This window comes from Chiroxiphia lanceolata, chromosome 9, assembly GCF_009829145.1.
Source record: "Chiroxiphia lanceolata isolate bChiLan1 chromosome 9, bChiLan1.pri, whole genome shotgun sequence".
Classification (NCBI taxonomy): Eukaryota; Metazoa; Chordata; class Aves; order Passeriformes; family Pipridae; genus Chiroxiphia; species Chiroxiphia lanceolata.
In genome coordinates, this window is record NC_045645.1 from 12,783,384 (window position 1) to 12,803,844 (window position 20,461).

A 20,461-nucleotide genomic window follows, 5' to 3' on the forward strand; every position below is an offset into this window, starting at 1 on the left:
TCAATGTTCCAAGAATCCAGGTGACTTGGGAAAAGAAATCATTTTAAAGCTGCAGGAAAACTCCTGCCCAGTTCACCTGTTTACACAGCCAGATTCACCACTCCTATATGAGCTGAATAACATTTTGTGTTCCATGGGGACACAAAATTGGCTTCAGGGCAGGAATTAACCTCAGAATTGTAAATATAAAAGTACAGTGGGTTTTGAGATAAACATAGATTTAATCCACTATTTCCTGGAGAATTATATATATTTTTGAGTATTTTGCTGAGTCACAGACCAGAGTGACACAACACAGGAGAGATCCTGTTTAAGAACTGACCAAACAGCCCCTTGGCAAAAGTTTTCATCCTAGACCACAAGAAATGCACATTGCTTGTACAAACACTGACTCAAATGCAGAGGATGCATCGCTTTCGATACTGGGAATAAAATCATATCAAATCAAAGCAAATGAAATCCAGGTACTCACAACACCTCTGGGCAGCTTCAATGCACAGCTCCTCCGAGGTGAACTCCCCGCTAGTGTAACAAATGGGGTCTTTATCTTGCAGGTAGAAGAGGATTTCTAAGCCCTGATGCTGAACTTCCAGGTTTACTTCACTCTTCTTTGTGCTCCTCATCTTTGCACAGAAAGCCATGGCTTTGCAATCTTCTTTTACGTTTAGATACTGAAAGCAGAGGAAAAACAGTTAAGGAAAGTGTGAAGGAGAGTTTGAATGTTTATCAGAACACAAATCCATCACTTAGTGAGGCCACTTCTTACTATGATGGGCCAGGCACCACATTTCTCAAAATCTTCACATTGGGAACCTGATTATTCCAAACCAACGAGATGAAAAGTGAAAAATCAAATGTCACTGATTATTCTGTTTCTGGGAACTCTGCTCCAAATAATTCCCTTCTCTTTTGGTGGTTCCACAACTGTTTTAGAAGGTTTCTTTCTTACCGTAAAGCACAAATAACTTTCACATCCTTAGGCACCTAATTGGCTGAAAAACAGCACTTGAGACTGGATAATATATGTTTCCTTTTTTAAAAAGTCAGCTTCTATTTTTACAGTCCCCTTAACAGCTAAATATTTCTGATTGTTTTGTCCCCTCTCACCCTTTGTGTTTTAAACTCCTGATACTTAATGAGTCATGGTGAAATAAGCTTTATTGCAGAGTTATTTTTTATTACTACTTCTCTCTCTCTCCAGAATGAAAGAGTAGCACTAAGTAGACTTAAAGCAAAAGCTTTTAGACTGCCAAGAATGCATAAGAAGACATCTCTGACACAAAAGAAAATGCATTTTGCATTTTATACTCAGTATTTAAATAGAAAGAGCCAAAAGGAAACAGATGATTTGGGGTCTGTGTTCCATGTTTTACTAAGTATTAGTTCAATTAACAACAAAAGCCCAAATCACCAATTCTACAGTTTATGAAATTAATCCTCCCACTGAAAAACAAACAAAACCCAAACATCAAAACCAACACACCTGCATTTATGTGACTGTGGGATCCTCCACACAACTGAAATGGACTGTCTGCACCTCTCCAGGAGCAACTTGACTCCGACTGAAAAAAAAAGGGAACAGTTAAAATTGTCAGGAATGGCTTTGTACAGTTTGAAGCACAAATTAAATTATCACGTTGACAAAATGCCCTATGCAATCCAAGGGATCTTTACATTATTATGATTGAGATGTGGATCAACCAAAGGCAGTCACAACAAGAATACACTGATTTCTTTTCACTCTTTGCGGGCACTGGCTGAGTTACAAACAAAAACCACATGGAAAGCCTTGGTTATCCATTGGCTTTTTTCCATATTTTCAGTTTGAGGCCACACTCATTGCAACCATCAGCTGGGACACCACAGGAACGTTCTCCTCTCTGCTTTACCTCCTTCACGGCTTCTGAAATCACTCCATTCTTCACATTTTCACCTACATATTGCTAATTCCAACTCTTTCCTAGTGTCTATTGTTTCTTCCCCTTCCAGATTATCACTTAAATAATGTGTTTAAAATAAGCCTGACAGTACTGCTGGTTTGGTATCCCTCATGTGAGGCTGAAAGATTCCTCCATTTCTAGTCTCCATCCCCCCTTTTTTCCTTCTCCCCTATCTCTGCCAAAATGTACTTAAAACTAAATGTGTATTGGTTTTGCTCAACAGTGTAAAGCCTTTAATCTGATAGAGCAGACTTCAACAAATATTGCTTCAAAAGCCTTAGGCTCAGTCTGGAGAAACTCTGACACTGCCACAAAAGCTTTCCCTGTGTTTGGGAAGTGCCCAAAAACCGTGATATTATCACAGAAAAAAATAACATCTAACAGCACAGCACACATTCACAATTAAACTGCATGTTCCTTCCATCCTTGCCACTTGAATGCTAAATTTGAGTTTCCAGACACATCCCCTTGGCAATAATATGGGGAAGAAATAATTGAGAGCATGATTACTGGAACATACAGACAAGCCAGTAATTATTTCTGCACACCACCATGAAATTTAAATGCAAAAGGTTAAAGATATTAACTTTAATCTAATTGAAAACACCCCCTTCTAAATGACATATAAGCAAAGCTCAATATATTTTGATGTCTGTGTGGGCATAATATTAAAAAGATTGTCCAGATGTTTTAAAATATGAGGGGAATATAAAACCAGTGCCTTCTTGCAGATTCATAAATCAAACGTGCTGCTTTTCAACAGAGCCATCTTTGGTTTGGTTAATAGTTCCTACTCTTGTTTTTAATCACAGTAATTCCCATAATCCTAAAAAAATCTTTAAATACTACTTCATTTACAAAACACTTTGTGGGATGAACCAAACAAACCAACATCCAATCTCTGACTTATTATTTACTAACGAGTTTTCCAGATACTCCCATGCTCAGTGTCAGGAATTCCCGTTTTAAAAATGCATCTCCATTTTCCAAAATGTCTCTTTTGACCAGGACAAATTCCTGCTGTCTCTCAGCATCCCTCACCAGACCAACACAGTAATATGGTATGGACAGGTTGTGGCCAGAAGAGCACTAGGGCAGCTCCTCCAGACTCTGTTGCAGCATCCAACAGGCAGAAATGTTACACAGAAAATTAATTTTCATTGCTTTGCCTATGGAAAACATACTTAACTCAGGATGAAAACATACTTAACTCAGCCAAAAAATATTCATAAAATGGTAAAACTGTGTTTATTTAAGATCTAATTCTTTGGAACTGGATAAATGTGGGCATTGTTTCATTGAGTACAGCTTTAGGGGTAGTTGTCTCCTATAGCATTTGTATATGAACTCATTCCTCACTGCCAGCAGTGAAAGGGCTTTTGCTCAGATGTAGAAGCTCACAGTATTGAGACCTTTTGCCCAGTATATTCATATGTACATTAATCATAATTACTCCACTGGTCAATTCAGTAAAAGCTCTGAGAACTTCTAAATAGTTTTTTTAAGTGACTGAGAATTTTCTGACTCACAAAACTGTTTAATCTTAATAGAAGTGATACAGAGAACCTGGATGGCAGAGTGAGTAAATCCCCAGCCCAGGGCACCACCAGCAGATGGGGATGATGGTTCATCCTTCAACAAGGGTTACAACCACAAAATCAGTGATTTGGGACACAAACACAAAACCAGGCACCCACGACTGCCAAAACTCACATCTAATTCCTTTGGATGATGCCAATGAACAGATCTGGAGCCCAGAGAAAGCAATTTTCCTCACACACAAAGACCTCACAAATTTTTGGTATCAAGGATGAAAAGTCACAAAATAGGGAGAGGAAGTTCTAAAGGCGGGTTGTTCTAAGTCAGTTTGGTTATTAAACTATTAAGACTTAATGAAATATTTGGCAGAGAATAATATTTGGTAAAAACTCAACTTCCTGCCTATGACTTGCCATGGCCAAGATGTCCTTAGTAAAGGAAGAGTGGTTGAAGCCTAGGAGCTCCAGCATCTTTAAGCAAAAAACCAAATGCACAACACTATTAAATAACCCCTTTAAAATTTTGCGTGTCTTGAAAACTAAGAAAAAGCAGATGGAGATACTAAACACTTGCAAATCTTCCTTGAACCAGAAGGAAGGAGCTAAGCTGCTGCTTGGAAGGAGGAGCCCCGGAAAGCCAGCCTTGGCTCCCAAGCCTCCAGTGCAGCTGGGACATTTCCACAAGAGAGAGAGTCCTCTCCACAAAAATACCCCACAACACAAAAAGAACTTGGCTTTAATAAGGAAACAGAGGACAAACCCATCAGCTGGGAGATACTGCAAGATGTCTGCTAGCTGAGCTCAAGCGAGGCCACACAGTTCAGGATCCCCACCTGAGCACACAAAAAGATTTGTTGGGATTTTGTCCCAACCCAGCTTTCTTGTTCTCAGTGGGACACACTTAAATTTTTCCACACTTCCCAAAAGAAGGGCACTGTGAGGTGGAGCAGATTCAAGCAGAATCTGCCAGGAGCAGGACCACCAGACCCCACAGACCCAACACCCTTTGGTCTCCCTTCATGAAACATTTTAACAGGCAGAGAAAAAATACAAAACACACACAGGTTTTGAGAAGAACCCCCCAGCTGAGATCTGCTTGGATTTCAAATGCAGGTTTTCCTTCCTGCTTATTTTGGGGAGTTCTGCCACAAAAACAATACCTGACCCCCTCCAGCAGCCCTGCTCCACCTCCACCACCAGCACACTTCCACCATAAACAAAGACCAAAAGGCAAAGATGGAAGGTCCATTTCAAGGGCAAAAGTCCCTAAAATATGAGTAAAGGAAAATCCCAGATAAAATCTGACCAAACCAAAACTCACTCTGAAGCACCATTTGCAAGTTCTTCCTCTTTTTTGCCCTCTCAGCCAATATAGTTTCTGGTTTCGTGACAGGGACACGGCCTGGGGATGTTTGTGATTGCTCAGGCTCACACAGTAACTGACAAACTTTCCTTAGGCATGTAGGGAATGTCATTTTTGTGCTATTTATACTTTATGTCAGCCCAAAAGTTCTCAATTCTTATTTTTTCAACACCCTGCTCAAGAAACTCGTCATAGCCCTTACAGCACAGGACATGTATCTAATCCAGCATAACCTATTGGAGACTTATTGAAAATTTATATATATGATCACAAGCTATTTGTTTTCTACAGGACTATTAACAAATGTACAATTTATTTATTTTATTATTGTATTTACTTTATTCTTTTAGTCAGAGTGATCTCACCACATACTGTTCACCAAAACCAGAATTACTAATTCCTCTTGGGTTTTTCTATAGAATTCAGACCGTGATATGGCTGATCTATGTCATAAAATTTTACTTTAAAACGGGGTTGAGAGGGTACGGAATGGAAATTTTCATCAAAAATAGTTAATGTGCAGTAAAGTTCTTAAGAACTGAAAAACAGGGTGCACACGGTCGGGTGTTTCAGCCGCCTTCGTTGTATTAACAGATATTCTGTATTTTCCATTTTTAGCTCTGAAAAGCAGAGGAGGCAGAGTCCTGGTGTGTTCACTGACTTTGTACCAGCTTTACAAACCCACTCAACTCACTGCTGCTCTATGAGAACTGACCCTGCTCGTTTCCTGTGCTTTTCCAACAGTTTCAGCTCCTTCTCTGAATTTCGTGACGTGTCACCCGTGTGGGAAGAAGTTTTTCAGCCCTCTCAGAAAGCTGCGTGTTAATGTGCCACCTTTAATGTCCTGGTGCAGAGGCAGCAACATGCACACAAACACAAAATCACACTTTCCTCTCTATTACCTGACCTTTCCAGACTGTTCTTCCTTTGGATATGGACTGGGCTTCTCTTGTGATCAACAATTTTTCACAGACTTGTAGAATGGGTTGGGTTGGAAGGGACCTTTAAAGGTCCAACCCCCTGCAATGAGCACATCAACTAGATTTTTATAACTTGCTTCTAAGTTATAAATGTGTACTTAACTGTCTTTTATTCACAATTTCTGGTGCAATAGCAACTTCAAATGATACAATTCTTGAGCCGCTTACAACCTTATCCAGGCAATAGTAACCAATCCTCAGCTAAAACAGTATCAATTTCCTTGGAGACAAAGGTATCAAGCCTCAAGCCATCATGGAAACCTTCCAACAATGACATGATTTTTATGTAATTAGTTTTTCTTCACAAGCCAATTATCTAAAAAACAGAGTTTTATTACAAAGACTGAAGGGAGATTCCAGTTTTAAAGTCATTTACATGGACAATTTGTTTTTATTCCTGCCTGGACACGGCATTAATGATCCCTTTCCTTCCTTTATGTTCTCCTCATCCCCGTGCTGCACGCAAGGAGCAGTTTGCACCTCTCAGAAGGGATGGAAGTTCTCTGGCACAGAGCCATGTCATCTTCCCAGCAATGAAACAGATCTTCAGGAAACGCGGCCTCTTCCCGGTGCCACCACACTGATTTAAGGGGTTTCCTGATGTTCAGCTCAGATGTGTGGAAAAACTTGCAGGAAAATCAGTCATTGTGGCAAAGACCTCCAAATCCATGTTTTCTTGCAAAAAAGAATTGGGGAAAGCTTGTTCCTTCTGGGATTCCCCAAAGGTCACTAGAGCAGGATGTGGCAGGACTACGCACATGCTCTGCGTAACAGGTAAAAGCAAAAATTCCATAGAAGTGAATATAATGTTCCTCACTGGGAACTGGGGCACATAGGGAGTGAACACAGGGTCACACCCCAGCTCTGCTAATACACGGTAACTCTTTCAACTCAATACTTAAGCACAGTACTCAGGTCTATGAGGAGGTGCTGAAGCCCAGGGAATGGCTCTACCTTTGCCAAGGGAGGAAAACACACTGTAGTTGTACAGATCCATCAGAGAGGTAGGAGTGGAAAAGAACACAGAATGGAAGAAAAACCACTCCAGCATAGGAGACATTCTCTGCCCACTGGAGGACCAGAGCGGGCCAACGTCATCACACAAATCCCCGTGCACGGACGTGGTAGGAGCAGCCACGTGGCCAGGACAGTGTTGGGGTTTAGGAGCACAAGGGGGATTCACTGTCCAACACTCCTCCACAAAACCACTTTGTAAGTCAAGGTCCCTTTGTTTCCTGAATACTTGGGAACTATCAGCAGTTTTCCTAAGCAGGAAAAGCCACCAGGAGGGAGGTGGAGCAGCTTCATCGTTCACACCTTCCAGATGAAGGTCTGTAACTGCAGAACAACTCCTCTCTTGAACCAGACTGGAATAAGAGAGGTCACTTCATCCTGCTCTCCCAAGCCTTAAAATCTCAGAGATCCCACCATGCTGAAATGTTTGATGAAGAAACTTGATCTCTGGGGCCTCGTTATGCATCTACAGGCTCTTGGAGCTCCAAGTTCTCCTCAAAACCCAAGTTTTATAAACCACAGTCCATCCCACCTCCACCTTATTCACTTAACTGATTCCATTTGCTCTACAGTCTGTGCATGTGGAGAAGAGCTGAACTCCAGGTCCCATCCTGGCACTGAACTGTTCCACGCTCCTTTATGCTGGGTAATTACTTAGAGTGTACCTGGGAGGGGGCTGTTTGTACCCCCCTGCTGCAAAACAGGCACAATGAGCACCTCAATGATCCACTGGTGCTCCTCAAGAAGGAAATCCTACATTTTACTTGCTTTTAAGGAAAAAGCAAGCACAGATTTACTACGACAGCATCCGGATTTCCGACTGTGTCTTAGATCTTTAGTGAGAAACAAACCAAAACAAGCAACCAGCTGATATCTAGCAAAGCCAAGACCGGTGGGACAGCACAAGAAACATTATGAACACGTCTCTTCTGCAAATGAGTAGAGAAGAGATTAAATGAGTTGCTCACTTGCCCAGGAAATCAGCAGCGGCAACCAGCCTGGGTCTCCCACATCGCACCCTGCAGCCTCCAGCACGAGAGGTAGAGTTAGAAACAAGTTCGTCCAAACATCGAGTAGGAGAACTTCTCAGAGGCTTCAACTTTCTAGTTTGGGGGTATGTAAAACGTGCAAAGGGGCTGAGACTTGTTGGTGACCACAGAGCTGCTGCACAGTTCCCCCACTCCGAGACTCGGCGGCTGCTCACAGCCCCCTCTACCAGAGCTCCCAGCTCAGCAACCACACACGGTCACTTCCCTCCTGCTTGGCCCTGTAGCCACTTCCTTGAGAGCAGCTAAAGATGTTCTGAACCTTTTTCATTTTCAACCTGTAGCATAAAATGGAGACTCTTGTCCCAGTTGTCTCCACCCCCTCTTCCTCCTCCCCAGAGCTGGGCAGCACCAACTGCACACTACAATGGTGGTAGCGAAGAGGGGCTGCAAACAAGCTCCACCTCACCCCCTACACTACCCTCACCATAGAATCACAGATTTGTTTGGGTTGCAAGGGACCTTAAAATCATCTAGTTGCTATGCCATCAGCCACCACACACATGGAGGCCTCAAAGAAGGAACAAGCAACAGGGGAGGTTTTGCTACATTAAAATTTCTCTACCCCAGAGAGGGAACTCGCCCAGCATCATCCTGCTCTGGAGATGAGCTGCCAGAAGCAGTGCTGGCACCTCACGCAGAGCAGGAATTACTGAGGGTAAAGAGCAAACTCAAGTTGATCACAGCAGCTCTCAGAAGAACAAACAAATAGTGGTACTTCTTTGCACTGGATCTGGTTTAACAAGAAGTGTCACTAAGCTGCTGCCATTTAGATCACTTCAAAAGGTCTTAAGGAGGTTCGAGCTATGTGGTCAACATCTACTGTACACATGGCACGGGTCTTGAATCCCCCAGATGGCTTCTGGTAGTCTTGTGCTTCCTGTGGTGGCTTTGCACTTTGGTAAGTGTTTTTTGATGGTTTGTCTTTTTCTTTTTCTTTTTAATGTGGTGAGAAGATATTGTTAAAGTTCACTCTTAAGGGCTTGCCATTTAAAACAAGTCCCAAATAAAAGTAAAAAAAAACTTCATCAGGTATCTTTGTCCTGCTCAGAGCAAACCACCAACAAAGATATCCCCTACCTAAACATTCCTTTTATAACATAGTTGAAAACCACACAATTCCATAAGAAATTCATGGGCTTTGGACAGCAAGAGAAATTTGATCTTCAGAGTCTCTTACCCTCTCTGTGCTCTCTGTTCCTCTTTTATTAAGTTAAAATCATCCTGCTACAAGGTTAATGATAGTGACTTGACTAAAAATATTTTTTTTTTTTGGGGATGCAACACAGTAAAAAGCTGAGATTTGAACTGCAGAAATCTCTGTAAAGTAGCAGGTGCTCTAGTAGGGAAGGAGGTGCTGATTGTAGCTGTGTGGTCCCATAAGTCACCATGCAAAAACATCTCTGAAGGCCATCACTCATCTTTAAAGATCGTCACACATCTCTAAAGGCCATCACGAGGTAAAACACAACAGGAATGGTGCTGCAAGAAAGATTTCCATGGAACTTCACACCCGAGCTCAGATCACCTCTGGTCTTACCCTCGGGGCTTCAGGTTCATTCAGTTCAGCAAAAGACTTGTCTTACAAGTTTTACAGCTACCAAACAAAAGGGACCAACCTCCTCCTGTCCTCACCTGACCTCCCCAGGCCCCTGCAGAAGCAGCACCTTTCCTTCAGTCAGCTCAGCCCAGCTCTCTGCTGTTGGGTGGCTGTGCTGCTGCCAACACAACTGATGAAACCAAGAAACAAAAACGTCTATCCTAACAATGAATGACTTCCGTGTGGCACCTCTGTCCTCCAGGCACAACCTAATTCCTGGAAAACCTGCCACCTGGCTCAGTGAAACTTAGTAAGAGGAAGAAACGGGGTTTACATTTAGTTTTTCTCTCTCCTTCCTTTCTCCCAGTATCTGCAAAAGGGAAAATATGGCAATACCAACTATCTGCACTCGGTGTTCCTTGACTAAGGAGGAATCAAGGAGACTCCAGCTGGTCTCTCTGCATAGTGTGAAGCCCTACCATAGTCAAAAAAAACACCCACTCGACTGGCTGTGCTTCCAGGTCTAGAAAACTAGAAGTGCTGGTCCAAAGAGCAGCTTTAACTCTTCCTCTGCAGCTGCATTATGATTTCTGCTGCACTGTGCAAACCACCACCTACACGTGATAACAGACTGTAGCTTTCCTTTCCACGACTGCAGGAGTGACTCCGGCTTTCCCTGCCCATCCCACTGCCCACATGGTGCAGGCCACCACAGCATCCTGGACAGGGAGCTACTGATACCTGTGATTGTGGGGAAACTGCTCCTTCCTATGAATGGATGATTTTTTGTTGCTTGGGAGATCATTTATACACAGACGTTCTCTTGCAAAAGAGCTGCCATGGAAAGCCACAACATCTGAGACCAATTTACAGGACAAAATGAGCTCCACAGCAGCGACACCAATGCCACCCAGAGCTCTGGAAATCACACACACTGACCTCCAACTAAAACCTGTTTGTTGGAAAACTGCTGAAGGAGAGTTAGTACTAAACCTGTTAACTACTGTATTTGGAAGAAGGTTTTGCTTTCTTAGACACTTGGCTTCATTCTTCTCACTACAGCAAATGGAAGTATGTCTGGAAATAAATAAAAGTTGCACCACTGCTCTCCAATGCTGAAGCAAGTGATAAATTGAAGGTAAATGTTCTAACAATGGTGGATGTAGCAAGAAGGTACTATTATTGAAAAACTGGAAGCATTCAGATTAATTAACACTCTAATAAAAAGTAAAGCAAAAAATAAATTTATATTTAGCCACATAGGTGCACAAGAGACATGCTCAGTGGAAAGGGAACAATATGGAGTTTTCCAACTCAAAAAGTTCCCAGGGAGAGTTATTGGCCTACACTGGCTCAGTGTGTAAAGAAAAAATGTTTTAAGTTTTGCACTTCGTGGCAAAAAATGGACAACCCAAGGAAGAATCATAGAATCATGGAATCATTTAGGTGGAAAAGACCTTTAAGGTCATCGAGTCCAAATCTTCCAGTACTGCCAAGGTCACCACTGATCCATGTCCCCAAGTGCCACATTCACACGGCTTTTAAATCCCTCCAGGGATGGGGACTCCAACACTGCCCTGGGCAGCTGTGCCAGGGTTGGACAGCCCTTTCCAGGAAGAAAATTTTCCTAGAATTCAATCTAAGCCTCCCTTGACACAACTTGAGGGCGTTTCTTCTTGTCCTGTCCCTTGTTCCCTGGAACAGAGCCCAACCCCCCCCCGGCTCCACCCTCCTGTCAGGGAGTTGCAGAGACCAAGAAGGTCCTTCCTGAGCTTTCTTTTCTCCAGACTGAGTGTCCCCAGCTCCCTCAGCTGCTCCTGGTGCTCCAGACCCTTCCTCAGCTCCGTTCCCTTCTCTGGACTCACTCCAGCCCCCCAAGAGGCCCCTGACAGTCCCACTTCTGCCTCCACATGTGACACCTGGGGACAAGATCGCTACACTGGGACACGAGAGCTGCACACTCACAGTGGACCTGTTCCCCACTGTGCTGCACCAGCAGCCTGACAGCTGCTTTCTCACATTTCACCACCCAATTAAATCCATTAAATAAATTAAATGCATTTAAAAGCAATAAATGCGTTTAAAGTTCATCTCCTATTGGCCCTCGCCACCATTATGGTGACCAGAAAGCAGATCAGCCCCCAGAAAGGAAATCCAAAGTCAAATTGCGACATTGCTATTTGAAGCTAATTGTATTTTCAAGCTTTTAATTTAAGCAGCTACTTCTCAACAGCACAGTATCCACTGGCACGTTCATACGTCTGTGCATTTTACAGAGAATGTGTGTGACTGGAGATGAGAAATATTTGCTGCCACTGAGACATAATTTTTAATACAAGTGGGAAATGCAGTTCTTTATTGTCTATCTGTTGGGATAAACACACCCAGCAATTACCTTTTGTTATTGACTGATCACCAGAGAACCCCTGTATTCACGGGTAGCTGTAAAGACATTTATCCCTATTAGCCAGAGGAAGGAACTGGGACTACTTAATTGACTTGTCTGAAGCAAAATGAGAGCAACATTCAAGTCCCACTTTGAAGTCCATTTTATGGATTTTTTTTGCTTATTATCTGCTCTGCTCACCATGCCCCTAAGGTTGGAGCTTCCTGGGGCAGGCAGAGAGTCAGCTCATCCACAAGGTCCCTGCAAGGACTGCTGTGCCTTGCTGGAGCCTCATCCCTAAGGACTTCATGTGCTTCAAAACCAAAGGTTTGAGGTGGCTGCAAGTGTGTGGAAGAGAGAAGAATATGGAGAATGGTGTTTAAGTGGACATTTAGAGAAAAAGGATCACAGTAAAAAAACTTGAAATCAGTCTATTTTTAGTCTCTGAAAAGCAATGAGGCACATACTGATCTTTTCAAAGAGCAAAGCACCTCTTCTCTCAGGAATAAGCAGTATGGGAACACCTGCATTAGGAGCTTGCACTGCCCTGGGTTCACCTTGGCCTCAGGTAAAAGGGTTGTTCAAAAAGAAGTGGTGTTCAGAACAGGTTTTCCAGCCAGAGCTGAGAGAGGACCCTGGCAATACCTGCACGTTGCCATGTTCCCACACATCTGGCTAAATGCAGATGTTTGCCTTTGAGCAAGAGACTGTGTCCTCCTCTCACTGCCAATCCAGACAATTAAATCCAAGAATGCATTTTATCTTATCCTGAGACAGAAATCTGAAGTAGGGCAGATGAGGTTTCCAAGTCTGTTCTCTGCCTGAGCAGGGATCTCACATCTGCATCTAAACTTGTCTCTTTAAACTGCAGATTCAAATCTAGAGAAGTGAACTCTCCTCCAGGATATACTTTGGTTTGCTTGTAATTACTTTTATATTCTCAGGCTTTAATGAATCCTTATTTTGCCTACTCTGAATCCTTACATTGTCTATCTTACTTTAAAAACAGGAGCTAAGCCCTAAATATCATCTGTAAAGATGATAAAGAAATGACATGGTACAGATTCTTTTTCTCTGATCCCAACTGTAACAAAAATTGGGGGGGGGGGGGGAAATCACAATTTCTCACAGCTGCAGGCTCTTTTCCTCCCAAAAATCAAATACAAGTATTTGATATTCAGGCAGAAGCCACTTGAAACAAAGGAAGGCAGTTGGTGAAAGCCAAATAAAGCTATTTAGAAAGTTGTCCCAGTCAACAACTTGAGCTCTGCCAAATAACCAGGATCCTTCGGTGACCCAAAAGCAGAGCCTGAACTGGCTCCTTTGGACACTAAGAGAGCCCACATCCTCCATGGTTTCACATGGATTCTCCTTCAGAACATGGAACAGCCTGATGTTCTGGAGGCCCAGCTGCCAACTGCTGCAGTTGAAGTCTTAGATAAGACTTGTTTTCTACTTGAAACAGAGGAACACCCTGTTGTTGTTCTGGTATCAGTTTTATCTCCTGAGACAACCAAAGTAACCGACAATTTAGTATTTAAGCACAGCAGACTCTGCCACAAGCAGCTTGTTCTGCAGGAAGGAACCTGAAAATCCAGTCCTGTCCTCCACCACCACCACCTAGAAACAGTATTTCCCCAGCCTGCACATACTTGAGCTGATGATCTAAGCCCAGCACATGGTGCTTCAAGACACCATATACACAATTATGGATTATTTTCAACCACCCAAAGCTCTAACAATTATTTCCAGCCAGTAAATTTTCACTGGCCAGTTTAACTGTGGATGCTCTGGCTTGGAGTGGTGCGGTTGCTATAATTAAGAGGATTGCTGATGTGAGTCTTCTGTCAACTATGAGCTGTATCCCAGTATTGCCCTGTCAAGCAAACCAAATATTTACACTCAATTCATTCAATCTCTTGGACAAATACATATGCTATTTTTAACTAGGCTAAATAGGAGTAAATTTTACATATTTGCCTCAGAGAATTGTGTCAACAGTGGTTCAAAGGTGCTGAGACACATCAGTGACTTCAGAGTACAATGGTGAGCAGTGGGACTTTGCTTTCATTTCCCTGGGGAGTCCTGCAGGGTTATGGATTTGAGAGTTTGTACTGCAGATTGCACAAATATCCTGTTGCTGATGGTTTGGTCCCATACCCAGACAGACTCTACTACACTTCCCATCTGACACAGAGGTGTGGTAACCACGGGATCTCACCCTGAACAACTCCAACCTGGCACTCGAAGGACTTTCCTGCTCTAGAAAGTCTTATCCCTCTTCCAGTTTAACAATCCATCTTATCTCTTCTACAAAATTCTGGAAGGGCTGAATCATCCCATATTTATTTACAATTCACTGATTTCTCTCTTTTTAGAAAACATTTGCCAGTGCCATTTCTGCAGTTGCTGCCTGGTAACTTTGGGGTCTTTAACACCAGAATCATCCTCCTGTGAGTCTTACACAATGCATCGAAGCTGCAAAATACCCCAGTTTCCAACACATAGTCTATATTGAAGAATAAGGCCTGGTCAAAATAAAAAATTATGAGAGGAATTCCTTTCCAGGTGTCTACCTGCATTCTCAGTACTGCCTTTATATTATGAAAATTGACAGGAGCTCACTGTTTCTCAATTTCCAGCTTTGGGCAAGAGCAGTTTCATAAATGTTTGTGGCCATTCCACTTCTCAGTGCAGTTATAATTTGATTTCAGCTCCCTAGAAGCTCAGAGCATATTGCTCAGCTGCAGCTCTCCCTCCCTCTCTCCCAAGAGCAGCTTTGGATGCAGGACCATTAAACTGCTGCTGTGACTCAACACTAACAGATCTTTGGGCCTCTCCTGCTCTGAGGAGTCCCAGGATACCAGCTGCACGTGCCACAGCTCAGCCTTTCTTCCCACAAGGCTGATAACACAACTCCTCTCAGCTTCCACAGCTCCAGCAGGCCCAGTTTATCCACACTCAACCAACCAACCTCTGGGCTGAAGAACCAGGACCCCAAACCACCCTTCCCAGCTCAGGTGCCAACAAGAAGCTCAAGGAACTTGGCTGTGAGCAGGAAATTTTTCAGCAGCAGGAAAAGTGACTTCCAGCCAGCAAATGGATTCCACTGCAAACATTCCAACCCACGGCTGCAGTGAATCCACAAGCCACTCTTGCATCTTTTCTCCTGCTCCTCACTCAGCAGCAGTAAACAGGAAGCCACCACTGAACTCCATCACACACACCCTCCAAGCAACCTGCTAAACTTCCTTCTCCTTCAAACACAGCTGGAACCGTCTGTAAATAAGTAAAGAATACCTGTAAAGAAGGCAATATAAAGAAACGTAAAGAAAGGAGACAGAGCTGTAGCTCACTGGCCATCAGAGCTCCATGTGCTGTTCTGGGAAGGGCAGCACCCTGAGGACTATGTAAATAATATATTATGTGTTATAACATAATAAATATTATTATATAATTATATATTATAGTATATACTGTCATACATAATACAAACAATTTATGTGCATTCGAAAACAGGATTTTACAACACAAAAGCTGGGACTTGGATATTCCCTTGTGGCTAAACCTGTAGAATATTTTATTCATATATTAAATCACAGCCCTTATGAAATTATTGTGAACTCCTTCATTAAGATGATGAATAAAGATAACAGTTCTCAGGCAAAAGAGACAATTGAGGGGTGAATAATGAATGAGCATTTTGGCTGACAAGGAACAAACCCTTTAATATATATTTAAACTATTCACTTCCTACAGGAAAACATAAAATCTACCTATATTATATTGGACCTGAACTTTGCAGCATTTCTTGAAGAGTCTGTAAGAATTTGTGTTAATAACCTGAAAGAGAACCAGAGCGTGGACATTAATTACTGCATATCTGCAAAATATTTATTGCCTATGAAACAGACTTCCTGGTGAGGTAGAAAAGCACATTTAGGTACTACCAAGCTGCTCCTCACCACTTCAGATCTGGTTGTAAGGTCTGGCCCTGATGCCAATTTATCCCTGTCGGTCCAGAGGCAATGATGTGAATATTGGACTGCAGCACTTCTGGGAGCATCAAGCACACCAAGAATTATGCTAAGACCTTAAAAGCTCAGAAAAAGCAGGGCTGAAGACATCACTCCAAATCAATTGAACAAGCTGCTGCCACAAAAAGTGGCTTTAAGAGCTTACTACAGCTTTTAACTACCTTTCCTGTAAAGAGCTTAGTACAGTAAATGTGAGTAAGCGAATATTAAAAATAGCTAAGCTGGGACAGTCTTGTTCAATGGCTTTTAGCACTGACTCAGTCGTGTCTGACTCACTCCAAAGCCCTCCTGGCTTTACTTTCCCAGTCTGGCTGTGACAGCTCCAGCTTTACACACTGGACACCACCGCCAGTCTCGAGACCTCTGGGTCATCACAATTCTCTACATGTCCTTTCAAACTTCAGTGATCATTTTTAAGAAAATGAGTCATAGGATTATGCTACAAAAGGATAGAAAGCCAATATTAAAAAGGGCTAAAAATTAAGGATTTACCACTCTCTGAAAGTTCCACTGGCCATTACCAAGCACCTCACTTCAGAAACACTTTCTTACCCTCTCTCCCTCTCAGCCGCAGCCACACTGAGTTACTGAGTTGCCCCTAAAACATCGAGCTACTGAGTTGCCCTAAAGACAGGGAGTTGCTGAGTTGCCCATTCTCCTTGGAAACCCAAAAGTTGTGGAGACAGTCTCTCTGAATGCAGTATCTCTGTCATTCTTCATTCAACTCCCCCAAAAACCAGAGAAAAACCCTCCTAAAGCAAGTCTTCATCTTATTTACAGGATTTACAGGAACTAGTGGTCACATATAGGGAATTTCCACATAGTTAAGTTAGTAACTTTTATACTTTGACTGTACATTTACAGTCACAACAGAGAAGAACAGAAAAACCATTACAAAACCTTCAGAACAGATGTACAATTTAATCAAGACTAATCAAGCTAATCAGATAGTAATTCTAATCTGTTTAATATAACATGTATAGACACTATAGGTGGTAATATGTGATCCTGTATATTTTGTATATATAAGTAGACCTCCAGAACTATTTATGTGCTCAAAAATCATATAAACCAAAGTCTTTGCCAGAATTGCAGCAATATCACCCAACCAAAATAACTTAATTTTGATGCTTATGCCTTAAAAGAGATCTTAAGGAAATGACAAAGGAAAGAAGAGAGGCCAGTGGTAACAAATCATAGAGTTAATGTTATAATCTTATAGTTAATCATCACTTATATCCTTCAGAAGTTATGTCAGGTTTTTATTACATCTTCCCTTCTCACTGACAAAATACCAACAGTATGTTTTTTTGGGGTTGAGTGGCTTTTTTGGACATCAAAGGAAAAGAAAACACAGGAGGAGAATCACTCTCCTGAAACCTTTAAGAAAAATACTTCATATTTTATGGAAGTCACAGGTTGTTGAGTCTTATACTTGAACTACTCTATTAGGTACCTCATGCATGAATTATAATAATTTTTTCTCTGTCATACTGGGTTAGCCTTAAAAAAATACCCCTCTCTGCTCTCCTTTGCCAGAAAAAGCATAACATGACCAGTTTGGGTGAAGTTTTCACTGTAACTCAGAAGAAAGAGAGGACAGAGAAATGTTATGCCCAGTCTAACCCATTTGCTAAACTATCAAACAGTATTTGCCTGCTTCCAAAACTAACAAAACCCAGCAGCAATAAAAGTCTGAGCTCAAACTGTCAAGTCAGAAAAACAGGAACTGTGCTCTAAAATTGGGGTTTCGTATTTCCCCTTTCGAACTCGATACCAGAACTAACAAAGACATTTTGTGTCTAAGAGACCATGAGACACAAAATTTTCTAAATTTTTTTTTCTGGTGGAGGGGGAGGGAGGTAAACTTAGAATCCGATATTTGCTGCAAAGACTTGGTTCTAATTTCAATTTTTTTCGTATTTCTACAAATGAGAAAATGCAGAGGAGTGAAAACAGCTGGAAAAGAAGGGCTGTGAGGGAGGTCCTCCAGCGAACCCCACAGTCAGGAAATCTGGAAAGACAGAGTGAGCTAAAAAAAGAGAAGGAGAGAGTCAAGTCTGAGGCACTTCCAATCACACCTCTCCCCCTTTTTTATACACTGTGATGAAATTGGCTGTTTTACAATTACAATTCCAAAGCCTTGAATTTCCAAAGCAAAAACTATGGAGAAAAGGAACTTTTATAAAGCATCTGGACATTTCCTGATTCGCTCCAAGTCTGCAGCCAATTTGCAAATACCACAGTGCAGCTATTCTGGACAATAAATATTTAACTGCAGTAGGGAACACTCCATACAAATTCTACTTGGGGAAAAAAGCTTTGTGGAGCAAATCTGGCTATTAAAGCACATGCAATTCAAGAGAAAATAATGAGAAATAAAAGCAGAAGGTGCACAGTGCATACACTTAATGCTGAGGACACCACAGCCCAGCTGTCCAAAATGGCTCTTAACTCTAAATTCTCTTCTCCATAAAGCACTTCCTTTTTTCTGTCCTTAAAAGCAACCAAATTTCTGAGTTAACATGCAGGAATCTTATGAACAAAAGCTCTTTCCAATTTCACCATGTTGTTGGTTTATCCCCAGTCTTCAACTGTTCAGCCCTTACAATAACCAGCAATCCCACATCAGGAATCACTCCTCATTTACAGAAGCCTCTGGATTTTAGGGAGGCTAAAACCCACTGCCCTGTCACTGTAATTGCCAGAACGTTGTTATCCCATGAAAAACCAACTCAAAATGCATCAGCATATTAAAAAAAAAAATAGTGCTTGAATAGTTTCAGAATTTAAAGACTAGTCAAAAAAACTTGGTTTTTAACCTCGCACATTGAAAGACTTTTAGTTAACATGAAATAAATATTAGTTTCACAAAGCAGATCTGTATTGAAAAGTTATCTTCGGACAGAACTCATAAAAATTAGTTACAAGTCATCTCTACTAGTTGTTGGTTTTTTTTTTTCTTTTTGAGAAAAAATTATCTGTAATTCCTATGGTAACTTGGACGTATCAACCCCCCTGCACTTTTCTGAAGCAATCTGGGAATTACCACATGAACTACCTGTTTTTCAAACTAGTAATCAAAATATTTCTGTGTCTTACAACCTGGAAATCTGGCTGCAACCAAACTGCATTTTTGTCTTGATATTTCTGTCCCAAGGTAAGATTGGTTCATTCTCTCAAACGGTTCCATCCACCTCAGTTGTACTTAACCAGACATTAGAAAGCCAACACTTATTTTTATGTATGTGATTTCTGTGCATATGCAGCGATTATGTTTACATACAAGGTTGTTTGCAGTTAAAAACCATCTTCTGCATCCCTCCATACCATCCTAGACACATGTAAAGAGAAGGAAAATAACTTCCCTCATTCTTAAGGGGAAATAAATTTTAAAAATATAGCGTGTTGTTGGTCTATTGTCTATTTTTATCCCCCTTTCAGTGTTCACTGTACAATTCATCTCTTTAGAAAATCTGAAAATCTAGTGGAACAAGACATGTAAAAAAACATTCCCATGAGCAAATTCACCTGAATTTCAGCAAAAAGGCCACAAAGCTTTTCCACAAAATCATCATGAGTAGAATTCAATTCCTAAGACCTGCAAAGAGAGGGAAATCTGTGTGGCACTATTTCCTTACGGGAAATAAAAGTACCCTTAGATATTCAAGAGAGATTCAGAAAAATTGCTCTGAATTTTTTCCTTTGATGATACTAAAAGATCTGATTTGTTAAGTGTTAAACGCACCAGAAATGCCACACTGCTTTTTATTTTTGTCCCAAGGAACTCTGAGCTAATGGATTGTGACCAGAAGTCACTGAAACCAGAGCAAAGGACTTCATTTAGGCTGCTTTAAATTTTGTTTTCTGCTAGTTCTCATCACATGCTTAAACTAAAATCCTGAATTATACAATCCCAGAGTGGTTTGGGTTGGAACGGACCTTAAAGTTCATCTCATTCCAACCCCCTGCCGTGGGCAGGAACATCTTCCACAAATGAAAAATGCCTTTGACAAAAACTCTGAGAGAGCCACCCTGCCATTTTAGCTGGGAATGATGAAAGCTTAATTAAGAATTATAGAAGCCAAACTCACAATTTTTAAATCTTGGAGATTCTTTTCTGTTTACTGTAATATGAGAGCAAACAGATGTGGCAAGAGAAACAGAGTAAGAATTCCAGTAACAGCCATTCCTTTCTAGTTATTATCAACAGGACTGAATTCAATCTGGCAATAAATCCAACTATAGATACAAGTTAAAAGGTGCTAATTTTATTAAAATTTATTTATTACTAAAACATTGCATCAAAAATACTCAAGCCTCTTAATCATGAAAGAACTGTTTGGCGTACAAATTATTTGTTTTCTTAAGCATAAGATGACCTTTTGACTTATAAAAACCACACTGAGATCAAATTACCACTTTTCTTTTCCTCAAGCCAGTGCCTGTGACTTAAAACAAGACACAGCCACAAAATGAAAGAAGAAAGAACACAGAACACAGAATTATTGCAAAATTAATTGGTCTGAGCCCCTCCATCACTCATGAAAAAAATACACCAGTTAATTTTTTTTAGCTTCTGGAAATTATCAGGATCAAATGCAAATTAAAGCAGGA

At 41.4% G+C, this 20,461-nt stretch overlaps 1 protein-coding gene across 2 annotated transcripts in view; it reads right to left on the bottom strand.

Annotated features, from left to right (window-relative positions):
• The window catches only part of JAK1 (Janus kinase 1), a 51,512-nt gene that overhangs the window by 22,069 nt on the left and 8,982 nt on the right, over nt 1–20,461 (bottom strand). Inside the window, exons 1-2 of one of the 2 annotated variants that reach the window (XM_032697110.1) lie at nt 1,484–1,553; nt 473–671 (exon numbers count right to left, since the gene is read on the bottom strand). In XM_032697110.1, coding sequence (XP_032553001.1) covers nt 473–671; nt 1,484–1,489 — 205 coding nt within the window. In that variant the 5' untranslated portion in view covers nt 1,490–1,553. Of the gene's footprint in view, nt 1–472; nt 672–1,483; nt 1,563–20,461 lie in introns of those variants that run through there. The other variant, XM_032697109.1, reaches the window with a different exon arrangement.